Source organism: Chiloscyllium punctatum, chromosome 15 (assembly GCF_047496795.1).
Source record: "Chiloscyllium punctatum isolate Juve2018m chromosome 15, sChiPun1.3, whole genome shotgun sequence".
NCBI classification, from domain to species: Eukaryota; Metazoa; Chordata; class Chondrichthyes; order Orectolobiformes; family Hemiscylliidae; genus Chiloscyllium; species Chiloscyllium punctatum.
This window is the reverse complement of record NC_092753.1, coordinates 42,507,018-42,533,003: the sequence shown is the minus strand read 5'-3', so window position 1 is coordinate 42,533,003 and position 25,986 is coordinate 42,507,018. Positions and strand designations below refer to the sequence as shown.

Below are 25,986 nucleotides of genomic sequence, written 5' to 3'. Positions count from 1 at the left end.
CCTCCTCCTCCTCCTCCTCCTCCTCCTCCTCCTCCTCCTCCTCCTCCCCCTCCTCACTCCTCCTCCTCCTCCTCCTCCTCCTCCTCCTCCTCCTCCTCCTCCTCCTCCTCCTCACTCCTCCTCCTCCTCCTCACTCCTCCTCCTCCTCCTCCTCCTCCTCCTCCTCCTCCTTCTCACTCCTCCTCCTCCCCACTCCTACTCCTCCTCCTCACTAATCCTCCTCCTCACTAATCCTCCTCCTCCTCCTCCCCACTCCTCCTCCTCCTCCTCCTCCTCACTCCTACTCCTCCTCACTCCTACTCCTCCTCCCCACTCCTACTCCTCCTCCTCACTAATCCTCCTCCTCCTCCTCACTCCTCCTCCTCCTCACTCCTCCTCCTCCTCACTCCTACTCCTCCTCACTCCTCCTCACCCCTCCCCCTCCTCCTCCCCACTACTCCTCCTCCTCACTCCTCCTCCTCACTCCTCCTCCTCCTCCTCCTCCTCCTCCTCCTCCTCCTCCTCCTCCTCCTCCTCACTCCTCCTCCTCCTCCTCCTCCTCCTCCTCCTCCTCCTCCTCCTCCTCCTCCTCCTCCTCACTCCTACTCCTCCTCACTCCTACTCCTCCTCCCCACTCCTACTCCTCCTCCTCACTAATCTTCCTCCTCACTCCTCCTCCTCCTCACTCCTACTCCTACTCCTCCTCACTCCTCCTCACCCCTCCCCCTCCTCCTCCTCACTCCTCCTCCTCCTCACTCCTCCTCCTCACTCCTCCTCCTCACTCCTCCTCCTCACTCCTACTCCTCCTCCTCACTCCTCCTCCTCACTCCTCCTCCTCACTCCTCCTCCTCCTCCTCCTCCTCCTCCTCCTCCTCCTCCTCCTCCTCCTCCTCCTCCTCCTCCTCCTCACTCCTCCTCCTCCTCCTCCTCCTCCTCCTCCTCCTCCTCCTCCTCCTCCTTCTCACTCCTCCTCCTCCCCACTCCTACTCCTCCTCCCCACTCCTACTCCTCCTCCTCACTAATCCTCCTCCTCACTCCTCCTCCTCCTCCTCCTCCTCCTCCTCACTCCTCCTCCTCACTCCTCCTCCTCCTCCTCCTCCTCCCCACTCCTACTCCTCCTCCTCCCCACTCCTACTCCTCCTCCTCACTCCTCCTCCTCCTCCTCACTCCTACTCCTCCTCACTCCTACTCCTCCTCCTCCTCCTCCTCCTCCTCACTCCTCCTCCTCCTCACTCCTCCTCCTCACTCCTCCTCCTCCTCACTCCTCCTCCTCACTCCTACTCCTCCTCACTCCTCACCCCTCCCCCTCCTCCTCCTCACTACTCCTCCTCCCCACTCCTCCTCCTCACTCCTCACTCCTCCTTACTCCTCCTTACTCCTCATTCTTCCTCCTCCTCACTCCCTACTCCTCCTCATCCTCCACCCTACTCCTCCTCCACCCTACTCCTCCTCCACCCTACTCCTCCTCCACCCTACTCCTCCTCCACCCTACTCCTCCTCCACCCTACTCCTCCTCCACCCTACTCCTCCTCCACCCTACTCCTCCTCCACCCTACTCCTCCTCCTCCTCACTCCTCCTCCTCCTCACTCCTACTCCTCCTCCTCACTCCTCCTCCTCACTCCTCCTCCTCACTCCTCCTCCTCCTCCTCCTCCTCCTCCTCCTCCTCCTCCTCCTCCTCCTCACCTCCTCCTCCTCCTCCTCCTCCTCCTCCTCCTCCTCCTCCTCCTCCTCCTCCTCCTCCTTCTCACTCCTCCTCCTCCCCACTCCTACTCCTCCTCCCCACTCCTACTCCTCCTCCTCACTAATCCTCCTCCTCACTCCTCCTCCTCCTCCTCACTCCTCCTCCTCACTCCTCCTCCTCCTCCTCCTCCTCCCCACTCCTACTCCTCCTCCTCCCCACTCCTACTCCTCCTCCTCACTCCTCCTCACTCCTCCTCCTCCTCCTCACTCCTACTCCTCCTCACTCCTACTCCTCCTCCTCCTCCTCCTCCTCACTCCTCCTCCTCCTCACTCCTCCTCCTCACTCCTACTCCTCCTCACTCCTCACCCCTCCCCCTCCTCCTCCTCACTACTCCTCCTCCCCACTCCTCCTCCTCACTCCTCACTCCTCCTTACTCCTCCTTACTCCTCATTCTTCCTCCTCCTCACTCCCTACTCCTCCTCCTCCTCCACCCTACTCCTCCTCCACCCTACTCCTCCTCCACCCTACTCCTCCTCCACCCTACTCCTCCTCCACCCTACTCCTCCTCCACCCTACTCCTCCTCCACCCTACTCCTCCTCCTCCTCACTCCTCCTCCTCCTCACTCCTCCTCCTCCTCACTCCTACTCCTCCCCACTCCTCCTCCTCCCCACTCCTCCTCCTCCCCACTCCTCCTCCTTCCCACTCCTCCTTACTCCTCACTCCTCCTTCCCACTCCTCCTTCCCACTCCTCCTTACTCCTCCTTACTCCTCCTCCTCCTCCTCCTCCTCCTCCTCCTCCTCCTCCTCCTCCTCCTCCTCCTTACTACTCACTACTCCTCCTCCTCCTCCTCCTCCCACTCCTCCTCCTCCTCCTCTCTTCCCCCCCCCACTACTCCTCCCTTCCCCCCCCTCACTCCTCCTCTCTTTCTCCCTCCCCACTACTCCTCTCTTTCCCCCCCCCCCCCCCCCCCACTCCTCCTCTCTTTTCACCCCCACTCCTCCTCCTTTCTTTCCCCCGTCCCCCAGTCCTCCAGTCTTCCAGTGTTTGGAGAAGGCAATTCACCACCACCACCAGTCAAGGGCAATTAGGAATGCCTTATCAGCAACATTCATATTTTGTCAATAGACAAATTTAGAGGTGAGCTTAGAATTTTGGATTTGCTAATTCTGGAGGATAGAATAGTATGGATGAAGGTTTCAGCAAGACAAAGGCTGAAATTAAGGAAGCTATGGATAACCTGTTGAAATAAAATTGATATTTTATGTTGGAGAAAATAGGAGATCAGCCCACAGATTAGCATCAGAAAGTATGTTGAAGTTGGTGTTGTTTTCTGTGACCAAAGACAGGAATAAAATCAGTGATGAGGGAATTAAGTTTATAATAGGGGGTTAAAGACTGCTGGCACGGTGGCTCAGTGGTTAGCACTGCTGCCTCACAGCGCCAGAGACCCAGGTTCAATTCCCGCCTCAGGCAACTGTCTGTGTGGAGTTTGCACATTCTCCCCGTGTCTGTGTTTCCTCCCACAGTCCAAAAATGTGCAGGTTAGATGAATTAGCCACGCTAAATTGCCCATAGTGTTAGGTGAAGGGGTAAATGTAGGGGAATGGGTCTAGGTGGGATGCTCTTCGGAGGGTCGGTATGGACTTGGGCCAAAGGGCCTGTTTCCACACTAAGTAATCTAAAGACAATGGGTAGAACAAATGTTTTGGTATATTTTTGATATTTTTAGTTTTAAGTCATATTTGTGTGCATGTTTCCATTATATGGCTTCAGTGAAAATGATAATTTTTGACTTGAATGTATAATTATCTTGAACCAATTAATTTTTCTGCCTCAGTTTTCTAGAATCTCTGATTAAAATCCGAAATCGACACAATGATGTAGTGCCAACCATGGCTCAGGGAGTTATTGAATATAAGGAGAAGTATGGCTTTGACCCATTTATTAGTAGTAACATCCAGTACTTTCTGGACCGTTTCTACACCAGCCGTATTTCATTTCGGATGCTTATCAACCAACACAGTAAGTCTGTTGTCTTTGTGATAAAGTTCAAAGCTTTTTGTAATTTATTTCATGGGATGTGGGCATCACTGGGTTACGCCCACATTTGTTGCCCATCCTTAATTGTCCTTAAACTGAGTGTCTTGCTTGACCATTTCAGAGAGCAATTAAGAATCAACCTTTATTGCTGTGGATCTGAAGTCGTATGTAGATAAGGCCGTGTAAGGATTGCAGTAACGATAGAGTCCTAACTGCTTTCTGAAATGGCTGAACAGGCCACCGAGTTGTTAGAAAGGCAGGTCACCATCTCTTTTTCATTAGCAGTTAAAGTGAATGCCGAATTTGCCGTCATTCTGTGAATGATCAAAGACTGTCATTCCCAGTAACACTTGTAGTGTTTTAATTAATAAAATAAAATTAGCTTTCTTGAATTCAACTGTGTACACAAAGTTACCAAAATTTAAAAGTGGAAAAATTTTTAAAATGTTTGCTTTACCAGCTTTGTTCTCTTTTTTTTTCTATTTCATCTTGATACTGATCTTCATGTTTATCTAACTTCTTAAATAAAGCTTGTTCTGTTGTGATAGCTCGCAAACCATATTTCAATAATATTTTGATGAAATTTTTTTAGCCTTTTTCCACTGTAAAATTGTTTGTTTATTTACGATTCACCAAACAGTAGAAATAATATTTTTAGTCTTTTTAGATCCTTTAATAATTTTAACAATTTCCATTGAACATTTCTTAACTCTACTGAGCATAATCCAAGTATTTTAAAATCCTGATAACTAAGCCCTTTCATCTATTAAATTTATATGTCATCTGCGTAATGCGTGTTACATACTCTGCTTTCAATTAAACCTTTGCAGGATTAATAAATCTTGTTCTGGTTTCCATTTTATACATTTTTTTTACTTAAAAGCTTGCTTTTAAAGATTTGTGTTTCTGCAGTCATACATCTCTTTCTTGTTCAACTGCGCTGAAAATTTAAGTTCTGATTCTTTCTCCTACCTGCGAATCTCCACAAAGTTTACATTTACTGCACTAGATTAAATTTATGATGCTTTAACATAACATTAGTGATTCATGAATGCCGTACACTTTGGTGATTGCCATGATGTTTTAGAAAGAGCCCAAGTTTCTGCCTTAGTAAATCAAAAAATCCCTACCAGTGGTGCACTGTTTAATTTGAAGCTTTACTGCTTTGAGCTTTAAACCATGCAAGAGAATGTGAAAGCAAGTGCTTGATATAACAAAGCAAATATTTCAGTTAAATAATCTGTCATCGGACTTTCAAAAATATATATAGTAGCATTCCAAACCTCTAGATGTACCAAAGCACTTCACAGCCAATGAAATACCTTTAAAATGTAGTCACTCTTCTCAATTGGAAACATGAAGGAACCAATTGCACACAGTAAAGTCCACAAATGGCCTTCTAACTGACTAAATAGTCACATTTTGAGTGCTCTTAACTGAGAAATGAATGTTGCAGGCACAAAGATAAATATTAGTTATCATCTTTAAATACTTGAATATTTTATACCTAAAAGGGAAAACTGGAATTTGTTTTACATCCTAACCAAAAAATTGTATCTCCTCTCAGTACTGCTCTGAAATGTCAGTCTAGATTGTACTTCTGTTTTTGGAGGAAAAGACCTGAGTCTGTAATTCTGAGTTCATAAGTCAGCATCAAGATGTTACCAGCAAAAGAGGCTGATACCTGGTGAATGTGACATTGCACACAGCCAGATTTTCTGAGAAATGTCAATTACATTCTGAATCGTACTGTTTCAGACTGGTTGGTCCGAAGGGTCTGTTTCCATGTTGTATGATTCTATCTAGTCATAGTCTTTCTGTCCTAGTGTAAGTTCACATTGTCCACGAATCAGTACTTTTACTCATATTTTTCGAGAGTTGCTAGAATTTTGCTGCATTCTTAGAAACTATAATTTTGGATGTAGGTTTGCTCGCTGGGCTGGAAGGTTCGGTTTCAGACATCTCACCACAATACTAGGTAACATCTTCAATGAGCCTCCGGATGAAGGACTGGTGGTGTAGCCTACATTCTATTTATGTTTTTGGGTTTCCTTGGGTTGGTGACATCATTTCCTATGGTAATGTCATTTCCTGTTCTTTTTCTCAGGGGTGATTAAATGGGATGCTAGTCGATGTGTTTGTTGATAGAGTTCTGGTTGGAATGCCATGATTCTAGGAATTCTTGTGCGTTTCTCTGTTTGGCTTGTCATAGGATGGATGTGTTGTCCCAGTTGAAGTGGTGTCCTTCCTCATCCGTACGTAAGGATACTAGTGAGAGAGGATCATATTGTTTTATGGCAAGTTGATGTTCATGTATCCTGGTTGCCAGTTTTCTGCCTGTTGTCCAATGTAGTATTTGTTACAGTTCTTGCAAGGTATTTTGTAAATTCCATTAGGTTTGCTTGTTTTGCATTGGTTTTCTTCCTAATCTTTCTGCTGGATTTCTGCTCCCCATCCTGCACTGCCCATTGATTCTTTACTGGCAGCCATTGTATACCTTTTAGTGAATTTTCCATACTTTTATGTATGACCCAAATATTGGAATAATATCTTGGAGAGTATGGTCATACGTTCACCACATGCATTGAAATAGTTCAAGAAAGTGGGCCATCTCCATATTCTCAAGTGTTAATAGGTGGTTAATGGTCGCCCTGCTTATACTACCTACAGCTCAAGGATTTTTTTTTAAACCTGATTAGACTTGATTCATTTCTTTATGTGCTATTGATTATAGTAACCAGAATACACCTTGGTCTTACACCCTGTGCTTTCACAATTACTTGGAGAATTTTAAAAAGTATTGTGTTTTTATAGGGACTGTATATATTCCTCATTGCGTGAAAGGAAACTCACTATTCTCAATTTGTCAATAATTTGCATTGGATAGTCTCAACCTTAATCTTATTAAGATACCCTGCTAAACAAAAGAAATAGTATATCAATGAGGATTGATGACTTGGAACTGTATCTCACAGTCATATGCAAAGGTTATTTATCACAATGAACATCTTGTCGCACATAAGTTGAATTCCCAGTGTAGAATTGAATTGTGTAATTTTATTGAATTTCTGTAAAAGTTAGTAAGGCATAGAGCACTCATTTTTCACCATCTGAGAGAACTTCCATAATATTTAACAGAATAAGCAATTTTGTTTCTAAATATCTGAGTGTACAATTTTGTAATTCTAATATTTTGACCATCTTAAAAATGCCTTTTTTGCAGACCAGGGCTATTATAATATTGCAGTTTCAAGTACTAAAGAAAATACAATAACTCAACATTTTAATGATTTTTGTTCTTACATTTTGTGTGTTTATCTAATTCCAGTCAACTTCTTATTAAAGAGTTTCTGATTGTACTTTCCTTTTTTTTTTATTATGGTAGCTCTGCTCTTTGGAGGTGACACAAATCCAGCACATCCTAAGCATATTGGAAGTATAGATCCGAACTGCAATGTTGCTGATGTTGTTAAAGGTGAGAAACACCATGAAGAAAATTTCTGTAAGAAGCTTAACCAAGAGCTTTCGAAGTGTTAACCTAAATTTTGTTCAGACTGTTTTATCATATAGATTTGATAAACTTTTATCTTGAAATTGATTAGATTTAGTACTAAAACGTTCAATATGCTGGATGGCTTACACTTATGCATGTTTAAATAGATCTTTTATTGTAATAGTACAGACGTCAAAACTAGTTCAGGCATATGCCTGAAATGTATACAAACAAGGGACCAAGGAACTGTATGTTGCCTTTTACTAATGGAGTTGGTCTTAGACATAGCACAGCATGGTTTCCATGCATTAATCACATCCAAAACTCAGCTTTATCTCTGCTCCCTATTTTCTATGCTTCCTGATTTCTATCCTGCATAAAATCTGTTTCACGTTTTCTACCTACGTTGGCTCCTGGTTCCCACATTTCTAATTTAACATTCCCATCTTTGTATATAAATCCATTTATGGCCTTTACCTCCTGAAGAAGGGCTGATGCCCGAAACGTCGATTCTCCTGTTCCTTGGATGCTACCTGACCTGCGCTTTTCCAGCAACACATTTTCAGCTCTAATCTCCAGCATCTGCAGTCCTCACTTTCTCCTCGAAGATTTTTACCTTTATGTCTTGACTTGTTTCAGCTTCGCCATTTTTCCAACTCAATCCTTCACTGGCTGACAGTGGCTTCTTGTGAATGCCTTTCCCTGTTGTCACATCTTTGGCGCAAGTGACTTGAGCTTTACAGGCCCTACGTTTTCTGGTAGTTTCTCCCTAAATGTCTCTGTGCTTCACCTCTGTGTCATCTCTTTAAAGTTACCTTTTCAAATTAATGATTTTCAATCACTTGCCACCACTGAATTCATGTCTGAAAACTTTAACCAACTCTCAGTACTTCAGTTGACTTTAAACTCATGGAACTGAGTTCCCAAGCTGCATGTGGCTATGGGTTACATCTTGAATATGTACCCTCACCTGTTACATATTCTTTGATTTCATAAAATTGTGTTTGAAAGCCAAATAATATGTTAAATATTTTAAACCTGTCCAGTGTGCTGCAGAGGGCTTAGAATTATTCTAAAGCTATTTAGGGATAGATTAAAGGTGCAAATTCAAAGATTATGCCAGTGTATTTGTAAGGCACTTGTCCAACTAGGAAATAATTTTTGTCGTTTACTTCTTAGTTGCTAAAATGTTGGAAACTAATACACCTGAGTTGTTATTGCTTGTTCTTTAACTTGGAACTTCTTTTTGCTGTTTGTATAACTGAATACTCACATGACAACAGCAACATCAAAAATGTGGAAAATGTCCTATAGGCTAGGTGTCTGTCAAGGGACAAAGAGAGTTAATGTTTTTTTAAAGTTGATTGCTTTTCATGAGAACTGAAACCTTGGACGAAATCTTAACCTATTTTGGCAAAGTGTCATTTTTGTCTTGTCTCTCTGTCTACAAGCTTTCTCAGGCAGTCATCCCAAACTTACCTCCTTATCTACCTACTATGTACCTATGGTACTTCTTTTGTCCATTGCTAGCCCAGCTGTCCCATTTGTCATAGCCAGAAATACTCATTACTGCTGAGATATCCCACAATCCCTGGTGCTGGCACTACCTTTTTAAAAAAAGATTGTTGTGGATCTGATCAAGCACTGTTAGTCCAGAGCTGTCCTGCATGGCGGATAAAGGAAAATTTATTTGTTGTCAGGGACTTGGATGTCCGGCTGGATACTGTGGTACAGAGGCAGGTGTCCCCTACCTACAAGTCTGGCTTATCAGACCATGACACCAGACCCTACCAGCCTGGTCTGAGATTGCCATTTGGATCAGTGTGGATTCAGCCTTCTGAAGAAATGCTCAGCAATGTAGCAGAAAGGTCAATTACATTTGCTCTATCATGGTAGATAGAGTCATAGAGATGTACAGCATGGAAACAGACCCTTCGGTTAAACCCGTCCACGCCGACCAGATATCCCTACCCAATCTAGTCCCACCTACCAGCCCATATCCCTCCAAACCCTTCCTATTCATCTACCCATCCAAATGCCTTTTAAATGTTGCAATTGTACCAGCCTCTGCCACTTCGTCTGGCAGCTCATTCCGTACACATACCACCCTCTCTGTGAAAAAGTTGCCCCTTAGGTCTCTTTTATATCTTTCCCCTCACCCTCAACCTATGGCTTCTAGTTCTGGACTCCCTGACCCCAGGGAAAAGACTTTGTCTATTTATCCTATCCATGCCCCTCATAATTTTAGATTAGATTAGATTACCAACAGTGTGGAAACAGGCCCTTTGGCCCAATCAGTCCACATTAACCCTCCAAAGAGTAACCCATCCAGACCCATTTCCCTCCTGTCTAATGCACCTAGCACCTTGGGCAATTCAGCGTGGCCAATTCACCCGACCTGCACATCTTTGGACTGTGGGAGGAAACCGGAGCACCCGGAGGAAACCCAAGCAGACATGGGAAGAATGTGCAAACTCCACACAGACAGTCGCCCGAGGCTAGAATTGAACCTGGGACCCTGAAGCTGTGAGGTAGTAGTGCTAACCACTGAACCACTAAAGTCACCCCTCAGCCTCCGACACTCCATGGAAAACAGCCCCAGCCTGTTCAGCCTCTCCCTACAGTTCAACTTCTCCAACCCTGGCAACATCCTTGTAAATCTTTTCTGAACCCTTTCACGTTTCACAACATCTTTCCGATAGGAAGGAGAACAGAATTGCAGGCAATATTCCAACAGTGGCCTACCAATGTCCTGTACAGCCGCAACATGACCTCCCAACTCCTGTACTCAATACTCTGACCAATGAAGGAAAGCATACCAAACGTTGTCTTCACTATCTTACTACCTGCGACTCCACTTTCAAGGAGCTATGAACCTGTACTCCAAGGTCTCTTTGTTCAGCAACACTCCCTCGGACCTTACCATTCAGTGTAATTGACCTGCTAAGATTTGCTTTCCCAAAATGCATCACCTCTCATTTTAGATGATGCCATCTACCCTCTGCTATCTCTCTCTCACTCTGGCTCTGCTATTGCACACACATCCCAGTAAGGCTTGTGTTCTTGATATTGCATGCAACATCTTCCCTCACTTGCTCTTAGTCAACTGATGCCCCTTTACCACAAACTCTGTATAGCCTCTGTACTATTTATTCACTCACTAGAGACACTTCACCACCTTTCCCTTATCTGTCCTGGCACTAACAGCTGTGCCACTCACTTTCATCTCACTCTGTCCTTCCCTTTCTCTCATTACAGCAGAAAACAGCTCATAATAGAGCAGAAAAAGTCAGATGGTGGGCTGCCTGACACTGGGTTCCTCGAGGTAAAAACAATGACTGCAGATGCTGAAAATCAAATACTGGATTAGTGGTGCTGGAAGAGCACAGCAGTTCAGGCAGCATCCAACGAGCAGCGAAATCAACATTTCGGGCAAAAGCCCTTCATCAGGAGCTTTTGCCCGAAACGTTGATTTCGCTGCTCGTTGGATGCTGCCTGAACTGCTGTGCTCTTCCAGCACCACTAATCCAGTACTGGGTTCCTCGACCCTGCCGTGAAGAGAGGATCCTGACCCTGACAGCCCAAGTGGTTGAATGACCACACCTAAGCCCCTGGAATGATATTGGAGGTTGTCCTTGACTTACTTCACTGAGACCCTCTGACTGAAGGCTGTCTCCCTTGACTCAATTGGGGACTATTCCCCGTAAGACTTTTTGAGATGTAGCCATTTGATTGAAGCAGTGTGTTTTGCCACTTACGCTGCCACATGGTAGAGCTGTGAGATTGGCATAGCATGGCACCTTAAACCAACACGTGTCCTACCCCTTGACTGATCTTTGCTGACAATCGTGACAAGCTTCCTTGTCGTTCTAAAAGGCAAACCAAAAGGGAAGTGCAATGCATATTTTAACTCTGGATGTGGGGCAAAAGTCTGAAAGGTAAGGTAGGGATGCTGAGCGAGTGAACGCTAAGAAAGCAAGCAGCAGCCTTAAGATTCAGTCTGGTTCATTCTGTGAGCTGACGGCAGCATTTCAATTGCCAGTATATTTCACTGTGCAACAATGAAATACAGAAGTTTCCTGCAAGATGTGTCATGATGTTGCAGAGAGGCTGGCTTGGGAATGTCTATGCCTGTTGATGTGGAGTATGTGCTGCTGCTGCCCTGGAGTATGCCTTAAGACATAAATGGTCATGTCCAAGATGGAGGTCTGGAGGAGCTAGCAGTGATGGAATTGCCAGCTATCCACTCTGACTTCCACTTCGAGAATTCATGCATCTAGCTTCTATCAGGTGGATGGGAGGATCGCTATAAACAGAAATTGCTGGAGAAACTCAGCAGGTCTGACAACATTTTTGCAGGGAGAAACAGTTATTGTTTTACGTTTCTCTGTTTCTCTCTCCACAGATGTTAGAAGACCTGCTGAGTATTTCCAGCATTTTGTTTTTATCCCATCCTATCACCCATAGAAACTAGATGACATGAGTTCTCAACATGAAAGTTTTTGCTATTTCAGATATCTGTCATCGGTTGTACTTTGGTTTTGCATTAGTGACCAAGTAAAGTTCTATTCCCAGACTGAGCTGATGTTCTTGGCTTGCATTTTACATGTGCTTTATGCTATGTACGCTTATGGTCTTCAATTTTTTTTTAACACAGATGCATATGAGACTGCAAAGATGTTATGTGAGCAATACTATATGGGATCTCCAGAGCTGGAGATTGATGAGTTCAATGGTAAAAAATATTTACAAGTTTTCTCTAGTTTAGAATTGATTTGTTTAAAAAAAATCAATTGAAGTAATTACGTTTAAATGTATTGACTATTTAATGAATAATAATAACAAAAACAAAATTTGTCATTCCTTGTCATTGAGTGGTATGGTGGCTCCTTGCTGAGCAATGCTGCCTGACAGTGCCTGGGATCCAAGTTCGATTCCAGCCTTGAGTTACTATATGGAATTTGCGTGTTCTCCCCATGTCTGCATAGGTTTCTGCCAGTTGCTCCGGTTTCCCCCCACAGTCCTAAGATGTGCAGGTTAGGTGGATTGGCCGTGCTGAATTGCTCCATAGTATCCAAGGATGTGCAGGCTAGGTGGATAGCCATGGTAAATGTAGGGTTATAATTTAAGGTGGACAGCTGGATCTGGGTGGGATGCACTTCGGAGGGTTAGTGCAGACTCTATGTGCCAAATGGTCTTTCTCTGCATTGTAGGGATTCAATGATTCTAATTCAACTTGGAATATGAATTTATCACATCTCAATTGCTTTCAGTGGACTAATGTTGATGAGTTATCTGCTGTGCTAGCCAACTGATTGTTGGGTTACTTTGGATGTATTGATTGATCCTTGGATGTGCTAGTTAACCAAATATTTTGCGAACTAACAATGACCCGAATGATAGCATTTGTCAACCATCTGTGTTCACTAAGCTGATAAGGATGATACTAAATGATGCCTTTGCTCCACACTGGCCTGTATTATCCTTTCAAAACCTGGGCTCTTGTGACACAATGATAGTGTCCCTACTTCCAGGCCAAAAAGGCCAGGTTCAAGTTCCACCTGCTGCTGTCATGTGTCATTAATATGTCTAGACTGGTTGGTTAAAAATGTTTTCCAAAGAGTGCATTGAATCAATGGGCTTATTGTTTTTCCTCTGTTCATTGCAAACATATTGAACTTGTTTGTTAGTGCTTCTCTAATTATTGAAATGACACGCAAACAAACTCCTGGGCTTCTCCACAATATTTATTTTGATGCTTTAATTAGCCATCTTCCCAGAAAATCAAAATATATTATGTTTGCTCATTAGCTTGATTAAGTTTGAATGAATGGTCGTTGAATTTGTCATCAAATCAAAATTGGAAATTTCCATGTTTGGAATACTTTCTGACTGAAGAATTATGCAAAAGAAGAGTATAACTAATTAATGAACTTGTGTATTTATTTTAGCTAAAACATCTGTGAAACCAATCCAAGTGGTGTATGTACCCTCTCATCTCTTCCACATGTTGTTTGAACTTTTTAAAGTAAGTCAGCAATTTTTGTTCACCAGTATAATAGTGAGGAAAGTATTCTTGTACTTTCACATTAAGGTGTTCCATTGTTATGGTGCTATCTGTCTTCCTGGATGAATGTTTATGAACATTAAGCACCAACTTTTAAATTTGTTATTAATATGTAGAGTTTTTTTTTAAAAGATGCAGGTACTGCAAACTTGTGTAACAAATTTGTGCACTTGAAATGTGCTGTTTCCTTAAATTTCTACACCACTTCTCGGAACAAGTATAGGTCATTTAACCCAACAAATGCATTCCACCCTCCAACAATGTCATTACTTATCTGTGCTAAGGTTAGGAAAAGCCCTTCTCCAATTTACAATTCTAAATTATGCTACAGTATAAATTAAATTATTGCTGGGGGAAAGCTTCACATTTTTACTTTTGTATTTAGCTTTTATCCTTCAGGAAGTAGACATTACCCACAAAGCCAGTTTTTGCTACCTATCCCCAATTACCTCAAAAGTGATGGTGAGGTTCTTCATTAAATTTTATTATTTATTTGTATTATATTTTCTGTATTATGTTATATAACTTTCCTCCTGAATGACCTATGCTTGATTTTGCAGTTACACACCCTTAGCCTAGTCTCCCAACCAGTAGAACAGTTCTCTTTAGACACTGTATCAATTTTTCTAAATGTCTGAAACTTACAATCAAACCATTCTTGAATTTTCTATATGCCAGACATACAAAACTATTTTGAGTGATTTTAGTGATCAGTCAACTCTCTTTCAACTTGCACTGTTTCTTAGCTTTTCTCTATTTTAGACATACACTGATCACATCTTTTTGGAGCCTGTATGAATGACTTCCAGTTTTCTGCTTTTGAATCAATCACCTATTCATGGTGAACAACCTAGGATCCTTCTGGAATTTGATTTAATGTCCAAGACTTCCTGACCTGCCATTTATCCTGGATTCCTCCATGGAGACTGTTCAATGTCTCTGAGCATGTGCACTGAGCTGTTGTGCATGAGCAATCTTGAGCTGGGACTTGAATGCTCAAGCCCTCCGCCACAAAGGAGCAACAGCACTGACCAGCACACTTCTCCCTGAGTGCTGTTTGTCTGTGGTAATGGGTGGTTCATTTAGGAAGGGAGGTGGAGGTGGAGGTGGAGGTGGCCCTTCTTCAAAGGTGTCAGGCAGTGGTGGTGTTTGGCCAGTGGGGGAATTCTGAGGCTCAAATCCAGTGAGTCTGATCCAGAAGCTTCTGGCAGGGCTGACATTGGGTGGCAGTGGGGATGTTAGCAGGCCTCGGGCAGTGAGGCACCCATGAAGGCAAATTCGATAATTGGGTGAGGATCGGCTGATGGTGGGTGATGGTAGCTGGACAGCTGCAAGGGCAATAGCAATTTTTCCCTTATCTGACTGTACACTTAAACAGATTTAAATCAGTGAGAGTAGTTGACTATATTTAAGTGGCTTCATTTACTTACTCGAGCAGCTTATTTTCACCCTCCATAACATCACCCATCTAATTCTACCCTTACTTCACACCAGCCTTCCACTTTTCAAATCAATTTGACCTTGCAGAATCCAAAATTACCTATGCTCCAACTTGCTCCAAAATCTTGTTTGCCAAAGTTTCCACAGAACTCTATTTATCTGTGCAGCACCCTGGACGAAAACCTGCATGCCTCATTCAATGATCATTAATACGCATGCATGAATACACAAATAAAGTTTAAAGGAGCCAGGCACTGATGAAACATGCCATGCACAACAACTGAATTGAGCTGCTTGATCTACATTGTCCACCAGTTGAGCAACATCTCTACTTTAAATTTCTCAGTCTTTGCTTACAAGTTGTTGCACAACTCATGAGGGTGGTGGTGTGTATGGAATGAGCTGCCAGAGGAGCTACAGCATTTAAAAGACATCTGGGTATATGAATTTGAAAGATTTAGAAGGGAAAGGGTAGATGCTGGCAAATGAGACGAGGTCAGATTGGGGTGTCTGGTCAACTTGGACTGAAGAGTTTTTCTGTGCTGTATGACTTCATGACTCTAATTCACCTGACCCTAACCTGTCATCTCCACTGGGCATGCTTCCTCCAATACTTGAGCTTGTCTAATTTTAGTTGCCCTACTATTGGTGGCTATGCCTTCAGCTGTGAATAACCTAAGCTCTAATATCTCAATTTCCGTACTTCACTTCTCACCTTTAAGACATCCTTAAAACCTACCTGTTTAGTCAGGCTGCTGACATGTGCGCTAAAATCACCTTTTATAATGTTTCATGCTGAATTTTGTTTAAGGTTCCTGTGAGCACTGAGATGTCCTCTTCTATTAAATACAAATTGTTGATGTTGTTTGACTTGCAACAACCTTTAATGGTTAACCAATTCATTCTGGTACCATGGCTCAACTGTTCATTTTGTGTATGCATTCTAGAAATTACGTTTGTATCTGTTTTAAACATGCCTCATAGACATTACTTTCTCCTCTTCATTGACATTCATCACTTTGGTAAATTATGCCATTTCCCTTTTTGCAAGAGTAGGCACATTTTGATCAATATCTACTTGTATGATAGAGCAAGCTAGGTATAAAAATTGCATACCTGCTTTGTGTTATGAGTTGTAAATGTCCATATGTATTGCTCCAAACTTCTGGAAACATATCAAGGAAATACCTGACAAGTCCAAGCTTGTTTTGAGTTGAAACATCGCTTTATTTTGAAGCAAGTAAATGTACTTGTTGGGCCAAAGGGCCTGTTTCCACACTAAGTAATGTAAAACTTGTCTTTGTGGAATGAAATTGCTGTTTCCCTGCATCAGTAAGTCATCCTGCTTAGCTTAATTGATTTAGTTTTGACTGGTTTGATCACATTAGTTCCTCAGGTTTTGGTCACTTGAATGGCTAACATTTTAAGGTCTATTCTCAGATACTCTGAAATGAAGTATTTCCTACCAGAAACTGTTCTTAGTGAGTTTTGAGAAGATTTGTAGTTCAGGTTGAGGTTTTGGATGTAGGTTTGCTCAGAGCTGAAAGGTTCACTTCCAGACGTTTCATTACCTTATCAGGTAACATCTTCAGGGGACTTTAGAAAGCAGGAATTTTCAGCATTGCTTTGCATATTTATATGTTTAGGTTTCTTTGGGTTGGTGATGTTATTTCCTGTGGTGAAGTCACTTCCTGTTCCTTTTCTCAGGAGGTGGCAGATGGGGTCTAACTCTGTGTTTGTTGATAGAGTTCCGGTTGGAATGTCATGCGTCTAGGAATTCTCATGCATGTCTTTGGTTTGGCTTGTCCTCTGATGGATGTATTGTCCCAGTCGAAGTGGTGTCCTTTGTCATCCATATGTGAGGATACTAGTGAGAGAGGGTCATGTCTTTTTGTGGCATGTATCCTGTTGGTGTTCATGTATCCTGGTGGCTAGTTTTCTGCTTGTTTGTCCAATGTATTGTTTGTTACAGTCCTTGCATGGTATTTTGTAAATGACGTTAGTTTTGCTCATTGTCTCTATAGGGTCTTTCAAGTTCATTAGCTGCTGTTTTAGTGTGTTGGTGGGTTTGTGGGCTACCATGATGCCAAGGGGTCTGAGTAGTCTGGCAGTCATTTCCGAGATGTCTTTGATGTAGGGGAGAGTGGCTAGGGTTTCTGGACATGTTTTGTCTGCTTGTTTGGGTTTGTTGTTGAGAAATCGGCGGACTGTGTTCATTGGATACCCATTCTTTTTGGACACGGTATAGGTGATTTTCTTCTGCTCTGCTTCGTTCCTTTGTGCTGCAGTGTGTGTTGGCTTGTTGAAATAATGTTCTGATGCAGCTTTGTTTGTGGGTATTGGGATGATTGCTTCTGTAGTTCAATATTTGGTCTGTATCTGTTGTTTTTCTGTAGACACTGGTTTGAAGTTTCCCATTGGCTGTTCATTCTACTGTGACATCTAGGAATGGCAGTTTGTTGTTTTCCTCCTCTTTTTACTGAATTTTATGCCAGTAAGGGTATTATTGATGGTCTTGAAGGTTTCCTCAAACTTGTTTTGTTTAGTGATGACAAAGTTGTCATCCACTTAGTGGACCCAGAGTTTGGGTTGGATGGTTGCTCAAGTCTCTGCATTACTGCCTTTGCTAAGAACCCTGGTATCTGAGATCCCATGGGGTTCCATTGGTTTGTCTGTAAGTTTTGTTGTTGAAGGTCAAGTGGGTGGTAAGGCATTGGTCCACTTGCTTGATGATATTCTCCTTGTTGATGAAGTTAATGGTGTTTTGTGTCTGTGTCTTTGGGTCTTCTAATAGTGTAGTCAGTGTTTCCTTGGCCAGGTTAATGTTGATTGGGGTAAACTGGGCTGTTACATCAAAGGAGATCCTTATTTCATCATCTTCTATCTTAGTGTCTTTAATGGTCTTCGGGAATTCTTGGGTGGAGTAGTGTGAGCCTTCTACTAAATTGTTTAGTCTTTCATGTAAAACCTTGGCCAATCTGTAAGTTGGTGTTCTCGGTAGTGAGACTATAGGTCTGAGGGGGGCTCCTGGTTTGTGAATTTTGGGTAATCCGTAGAAGCGTGGTGTGTTGGATCCATCTGGTTTCATTTTTTGGAAGTCTGTCTTATTTGTCCAGATTTCTGAAGTTTTTTGAGTAAGGCTGTGATTCGGTTCTCTAGTTGTGGGGTCAGGTCTATTGCCACTTGTTGGTAGGTGTTGATATCTGCATGGCATTCCAACCAGAACTCTATCAACAAACACATCAAGTTAGACCCCATCTACCACCCCTGAGAAAAGGAACAGGAAGTGACTTCACCAAAGGAAATGACATCACCAACCCAAAGAAACCCAAACATATAAATAGAAAGCAGTAAGTTTCAGCATTGCTTTGCATAAAGTCCACCGAAGATTTACTTAGTAAGGTATTGAAACATCAGGAAATGAACCTTTTCAGCTCGGTGAGCAAACCTACATCCAGAAACTGTTCTTGTTTTGAGACTGGCAAAAGTTTCCCCATTCAGTTTGCTGCAGAGTAACAACGCTTCTCACCTACGTGTTTTTACATCTTGATGGGGGCTTCTACTGTTCAATCCTGCCAGGCAGGTCATGAATAACTCAACATAATGCAAATGTGGCTAATACAGACTGATGAATTATTTACAGTTTTGTGGGAAATAAGTTCATTATTTTGCTTATTGGCATTTTTATTATCTCCCATCTCAGTATCTATTTTTTAACTTGTGAATATACTTTGCACTTCATAGTTGTGTTTTTAAAGTAATCATATAAAACCAAGATCTATGAATGCTGGAGATCTGAAAGAAGCACATTACTGAGAAACTCCAGTCTGGCAGCATCTGTGGAAAGAGAAAAAGAGTTGATGTTTCAAGTCCACTGACCATTCTTTGGAAATGCCAAATGCAACTCTGGCCTTCAAAGCAATTCAATGAAAAAGTAAATTAGAAAAACCTGACGAATTAAGTCCTCCTCTGCAGCTTGCACACCATTTAGACTTCCTGAAAATGCAGGATCAATTAATTTATCCTTGACAATATCAGATTAATGTATAGGATTTCTATTTACCACAGAATTCAATGCGAGCTACTGTGGAACTTCATGAAGGCAGAAAAGAAGGTTACCCGCCTATCAAAACTTTGGTGACATTGGGAAAGGAAGATTTGTCTATTAAGGCAAGTACAGCAATTTTCAAACTTTTTGTTTTCTATATTATGTTGAATATATAGCTGCATTTGTTCTTAATTTTCTGAAAAAAGTATGCTTAACTAAAAAGTGATGCCACATTGATGGAAAGTGCTAAAGGGTTATTTATCTTTATTGAGCACTACTTTGAAGATAATACTAACTTGACAGCAAGTCTAGATTACCGAGGCATTCTTATAGTCAAAGTGAACTGATGCAACATTCTGCACTTTGACTGTCAGTTTACATTTCAGTGCAGATTTGTTGTTAATTGTTCAGCAAGTTTTAAAGTTGACAGTTTTGGGGAGATTATAATTTAAAGAGATCAGTCTTATCTGGGCTCTGGTAATTGAAGTGTGTCACCTTGATTTATGTAAACTTGTGCAAATGATAATCCCATTTAATGCAGAAAATTTATCATTGCCTTCGATTTGATTGCTGCCAGTGCATTCCAAAAATCCAAAAGCAGCATTTCCAGAATCGTGCATTTTCTTTGTAGTTTTCTTTTATTTTATGATGACATGTGATAGACTGGAGAGAATGGAAAAGGTGTGAAGCAATTCTAATTAATTTGCACTGTTAGTCATATATATGGCTAATTGTGGTTCTGCCTTCAAGTGTAAATTTTTCAGTCCTGTTTGTGAATAAATTTTGCTTTTCAAATGGTTTACTATTTCAAAGAGTAGTGGGTAGAGCTAAAATAAAACTAGTGAATTGTAAACATACAGTTTGCTCAGTAACTGTATTTTGTTATTAATTCTTGATACATCCCCTGAGAGTAACCATTGATGTATCTCCGTCAGTTTAATTTCTTTCACACTAAAATCTGAATCTGTAATGTGAACTATTTTCTCGCTGTGCAGATGCAGAGTTACCTGTTGAGATTTTCCAACATTTTTCTTTTCTTGTCTCACATTTCAAACATCTGTAGTTTCTTGCAATTGTCTTGAGGGTACAGTTTTGTGAAATTTTCTTGGATGCACCTTTAAGTCCACTTGAAAAGATAATTTTCTAGTGGAAAAACTATTCTTAACCTTCACAGTTGGAAATTCAATTGAATAATAAAGTTAGATTATATACAAGAAATGGTCAATTTTTCTTCAACATTTCATGGTATACATAGAATCTATTGGGGAAGGTAGCTGTTTTTTAGCTTTCCCTTTAATAATTTATCTTGTAACTTGTAACTTGTGTAGATCTCTGATAAAGGCGGTGGTGTTCCTCTTCGGAAGATTGACCGTCTGTTTAATTATATGTATTCAACTGCACCTAGTCCCAGCTTACACCCATCACAGGCTGCCCCTTTGGTAAGTGCATATTGTATTATCCACTGACAACAAAGAACTGTAGTATTAAAACATTCTGCGAAAGTATTTATTCATAAGACATAAACTGCACAAAATTATGGATTAGCATTCTTTTTCTTGATGACTTTTTCTATGTATTCCAAAGTTGATTGTAATTATTTTGGGAATAGGACCAAAGCAACAAGTCATGAATAGTACTTTTTGGATATTTGCTAATTTACAGGTAAAATGCCAGAATGTTAATTTCTTGTGTTTAAAGGTATTTGAAATATCATCTGTCATGGAACTAACAGAACTGTTTCCTCCATTATATTTTGCCTATTATTTCCTTGCACACATAAATAGAAAATATCAGTATCCCGAATGCAGAAAAGAAAATAGTTAATGGAGAAATAAGTATTGATATTTTTGTAATATAAAACACTCAACCCCATAAGACATAGGAGCAGAAATTAGTCCATTCAGCCCATTGAGTCTGCTCCACCATTCGATCAGCCCCATTCTTCTGTTTTCTCCCTGTAACCTTTGATCCCTTTGATACTCAAGGAATCTAACTATCGCCAGTCTTAAATATACTCAATGACCTCTCCTCCATAACCCTTTGTGGCAATGAATTTCATAGATTCACCATTCTCTGGCTGAAGAAGATTCTCCTTATCTCTGTTCTAAAACGTCTTTCCTGTACTCAAAGGCTTGGGTCCTAGTCTGTCCTACCAAAAGAAACATCTTCCCAATATCTACTCTGTTCAGGCCATTCACTATTCTGTATGTTTCAATTAGATCTTCTCTCCTGCTAAACTCCAAGTATTAACCTAGAGTCCTCAAATGTTCCTTTTATGTTAAACTTTTCATTCATTGGACCATTCTCGTAAACCTTCTCTGAGAACGCTGCAGGGCCAGTGCATTCTTCCTGAGAAATTGCACGCAATACTCAAAATGTGGGTGACAAGAGCCTTATAGGGCCTCAGAAGTACATACCTGTTTTAATATTCAAGTCCTTTCAAAATAAATACAATCGTTGCATTTGCCTTCCTAACTGCTGACTCATCCTGCAAGTTTATCTTGACGGAATCCTGGACTAGAGCTCCCAAGACTCTTTGCACTTTAGACTTCTATGTTTTCTACCTATTTAGAAAGTAGTCCACGCCTCTATTCTCCCTACCAAAGTGCATGACCTCACACTTTCCCAAGTTGTACTCCATCTGCTGCTACTTTGCCAACTCTCCTAATCTGTCCAAATCCTTCTGCAACCTCCCCACCACCTAAATGCTGTCTGTCCCTTTTGCCTATCTTTGTGTTATTTGCAAAGTTAGCCAGAATTCACTCAGTTCCTTCATCTAGATCATTAATGTATGAAGTGAAAAGTTGTGGTCCCAACACTGACCCCTGTGGAACGCCACTTGTCACCAGATGCCACCCTGAAAAGGACCCTTATATGTACACTCTTTGCTTTCTGCCAGACAACCAATCTCCTAGCCAAGCTAGCACCTTGCCTCTGACACCATGGGCCCTTATCTCACTCAGTAGCTGTCTGTGCCACACCTTGTCAGTCCAGGTAGGTAATATCCATTGGCTGTCTTTGGTCTAACCTGCTCATCATTTCCTCAAAGAATTCTAGCAGATTTGTCAGACATGAACTCCTGTTGATGAAACCATGCTGACTTTGCCCTATTTTACTGTACACTTCTAAAAATTGAGAAATCTTATTCTTCACAATAGGTTGCAGGATCTTATCCATGACAACCCTGGCTATTAACTCAATACAATGTGCTTGTATCAAACTGTTAGCATTTCTGTCAAAGGTGTTGGCTGGACCCAGATACTTTGGCTGGCACTATACACTACTTGTGTGTATTCTGTCCCACACACGCCTTAAACTAATCAACTAAGTTGTGAGTGCATTGTGCTGGCATTCTGGTGGCCCCAGGCAGTGTCTGTTTGCTCTGCTGTCTCTCTCCATATTGTGGTCCAGCAGTTATCTTGTGTGTCAAGTGGCCAACTTATGGCTCAGCAGCCATCTTTTGTGTCCGTGTGCCTAGTGTCACCCTGCCCCGCGCCATCTCCCACTTCAATATGCTCCTCAAACAAGGCCTCCTTCAATGCAAGTGATATATTTTATAGGTAGATGTTGCACCCTCTGAATTATTCCATCAAGTCACTTCAATGATCTACTGTCTAAAATTTAAAGGAGTGGTAATTTCATTAGTTGTGTCTGCTGGTGGGGAGTTGACCTGGACAATGGTGAGTCACTTGTGAGTGGTGTAAATGTTTGGTCCATTGGGTGTGGAGGTCAGGTTGGGTCCTGCTTGGGAGAGGTTGGCTCCACTGTGGTGGGTTGTATACTTTTTGCCTTTCAGCAAACTTTCAGTCAGCTCTTTGGTTACCCCAGAACTGTCGTGAGTGACCTATTGGAAATCTTGTTTCTAAAAAACACCCTTCTTTTTCCTGGGAATTGGATGTTTCCACCTCACAATTCTTGAACTCGGTGTGCTTTGAAGGTTGTGTTCTGCCTTCCCTGGTACAATTTGATGTATAGGAAATGCATGTAGAATTGCAAATCTTCCCTACCCATTCCCTCTGGATGAATGCAATTTTGTGTCTAAATTGGGTTACAGTGGGGAGAAAAGGTTTTGAAGGTTTTTCTTAAAGATTAGCTATTCATTCGAATGTTTAACATAACCATTATAGATGACTGTCAAGACATCAATATTTTCAGCTTTCCATCAGTTTAGTGACAAAAAAGCCTGGTTGTAGATCTCTCTGCCTCCGTTCTCCTTCCTCTGGGAAAGGGGTGGCTAGGTTACAGTCTAGGAGTATAGTTGGGCATGAGTAAGACAAGTTTGTGATCAGTTTACTGTTACTTAATAGTTAAATTATGTATGTAATAATCCAATTTTTCATGAGTAATTGTTTTTCTACTTTGATCTTTCTAAAGTGTCCGTTATAAATGGATGTTTTCTGAGGGTTCCAGCTGTAAAGGAATTGCTTGGTTGAAAATTCTCTGTCCCCGGCAATTCCTTTGAAATGCACTACTGGGTCCCCAGTAGTCCATAGGTGCAGCTCCTGTCTGTGCTGGCATAACAACTATCTGGCCAGTGGAAATTCTGTGCCTGTTGTCAGTAGTTTTTCGGGATGAATTGCAAATTGATGTTTGGAATGGTCCTTGGTGCTATTCTAAATGACTGACTGACAAAATTAAGAAAAATGAATGCTATCTTTTTCATCCTGTTTTCTTTGATTGGCAGCCAGTTAGGTACCAAATATATTTTCGGGTTACCTGAAAAATTTCAAGTTGTGACTTTAATTGCAATTTTCAACATGCCCCAGGTATAAGTCCTGGAGTTAGAAGGAGAAATTTATTAGTCATAGAAAAAGAAAACATAATGACAGGATTCCATGGTTTGAAACAAACAATATTCCTTTATTATGATGCAAGTTAGAAATAATACAGTCTACAATGCATGTGCAGCTATTTCTAACAAGCAGTATTAAAGTGTTGTAAACCTTGGTATGATGCGATGTTCAGATCCATACATGAAACAGCAAATGTGATCAAGATAGAGACCATGGATTTCTCTGTAAATCTCTCTTATAAGCCACCCTAATGTCCAGAATTTTCCATCGGCCCTAGATTCTGGATAATCCAAGATGGAGGATGGGAAAAATTTCTGGCTGTAACAGCTGCTCCTTGTTTGAGGTTTTTTTTTAGGTGTTGGAGGTGATTTCCTCGAATTCCAGGAGCGATTACTGTTTTATATGCTGCTGCATTGTTTTAGAACTTTGGAGAAAACAAAATCAAAACAACAGCAATTTTAAAAGGGAGAGGTACAGACAAAGGAAGCACATGGTGAGGTCAGTGCAGGAGAGCGAGAGAAAGAAACTGGCACCAGAGTGAACCTGCACACTTACTGCCTTTGCTGTTTGAATTCATGTATCGCTGGACATCGGAGTGCATCTGGGGAAACTAACAAACAGTGAAATTCACAACTGATCTTGGAGGAACCTGTTTAGGAGAGGTCACAGCACAGAAACAGATCAGTGAGTAGTTTTAACTGCGGCAGACAGAAAGTCTGCAGTAGTGAGTAGAATGGGTTCTTTCTTGATTATTTTTTTTTCAATGTGTCTCTTGATTTAATAATTATGGCTTATATTTTGAGTTTAATTTAACCTGGAGCAGTGCTTTTTAGAAGAATAAGGCAGTGCTATTTTCTGGGTCTGTAGGTTGTGAAGAGCAAAGATGGCCTTTAGTCGAGAGATATGCTCTTCTTGTTGGATGTGGGGGTTTAAGGCGAGTTTACGGGTTACTGCAGATTATATCTGCAATAAATGCGGTTGGTTGCGAATCCTATCAGATCCAATGGATCGGTTGGAGAGACCATTAGAGGCAATGAGGAATTTGTAACAGCAAAAGAAGATGTGATGGATGGCAGTGAGAGGAAGGGGGAAAAGTCACAGATACAGTCACATTTGTGAGAAGAGTTGTAGCTCGGGTGCTCATTGTTGTGGTTCTGTTCGCCGAGCTGGGAATTTGTGTTGCAGACGTTTCGTCCCCTGTCAAGGTGATATCCTCAGTGTTTGGGAGCCTCCTGTGAAGCGCTTCTGTGATGTTTCCTCTGGCATTTATAGTGATTTGTATCTGCCGCTTCCGTTTGTCAGTTCCAGCGGTTAATTCCAGGAAAGGTAAGAGAGGTAGGCAGTTAGTGCAGGAGTCTTCTGTGGCTATCCCCATTTCAAATAAGTATGCCGTTTTGGAAAATGTAAGGGGTGATGGACTCTCAGGGAAACATAGCATGAACAGCCAAGTTTCTGGTATTGACACTGGATCTAATGCAATGAGGGGTATGTCGGGTTCCAAAGACATAAAAAGGGAAAAGGTTGAGATTCTCAAGGGAGATTTAGAGTGAGGCAGGAATTTACTCGCGAGGACCTCCTTTTTAGTAATATCTGGATAACTCTCAGTGCTACGAGCTAGTGAGGGCAGGAATAGGAAGATAGAGCAGATGAATCCATTGCTGAGGAGCACATATAAAAGGATTCACATTTTTGGATCATTGGAATGTCTTTTGGTAGAAGTGACCTGTACAAGGAGGACGGTTTGCACCTAAATTGGAAGGGGGCTAATAAACTGGCAGGGAAATTTGCTAGAGCCGCTCGGGAGGATTTAAACTAATAAGGGGGTGGGACCGGTACCCAGACCTAGGGTGATATTGAGGAAAGAGACCAATCTGAGACTGGTGTAGTTGAGACCAAGAGCGAGTCAAACACTCAGGGCAGGCAGGGCCAAGGTAGGACTAGTAAATTAAACTGCATTTATTTCAATGCAAGGGACCTAACAGGGAAGCAGATAAACACAGGGCATGGTTAGGAACATGGTACTGGGATATCATAGCAATTACAGAAATATGGCTCAAGGATGGGCAGGACTGGCAGTTTATTGTTCCAGGATACAAATGCTAGAGGAAGGATAGAAAGGGAGGCAGGAGAGGAGGGGGAGTGGTGTTTTTGATAAGGGATAGCATTACAACAGTACTGATGGAGGATATTCCTGGGAATAGATCCAGGGAAGTTATTTGGGTGGAACTGAGAAATAAGAAAGGGATGATCACCTTATTGGGATTGTATTATAGACCCCTAATAGTCAGCGGGAAATTGAGAAACAACTTTGTAAGGAGATTTCAGTTATCTGTAAGAATAATAAGGTGGTTACAGTAGAGTATTTTAACTTTCCAAGCATGGTCTGGGACTGCCATAGTGTTAAGGGTTTAGATGGAGACTAAATTTGTTGTGTGTACAAG

The 25,986-nt window shown here is 41.9% G+C and overlaps 1 protein-coding gene across 2 annotated transcripts in view; it reads left to right on the top strand.

Moving 5' to 3' along the window:
- LOC140486214 (pyruvate dehydrogenase (acetyl-transferring) kinase isozyme 3, mitochondrial) overlaps positions 1-25,986 on the top strand; it is a 71,752-nt gene that overhangs the window by 30,224 nt on the left and 15,542 nt on the right. Inside the window, exons 4-9 of one of the 2 annotated variants that reach the window (XM_072585040.1) lie at positions 3,502-3,686; positions 7,090-7,179; positions 11,855-11,932; positions 13,149-13,225; positions 18,773-18,874; positions 20,081-20,191. In XM_072585040.1, the coding sequence (XP_072441141.1) occupies positions 3,502-3,686; positions 7,090-7,179; positions 11,855-11,932; positions 13,149-13,225; positions 18,773-18,874; positions 20,081-20,191 (643 nt within the window). The remainder of the gene's footprint in view (positions 1-3,501; positions 3,687-7,089; positions 7,180-11,854; positions 11,933-13,148; positions 13,226-18,772; positions 18,875-20,080; positions 20,192-25,986) is intronic. The other variant, XM_072585041.1, reaches the window with a different exon arrangement.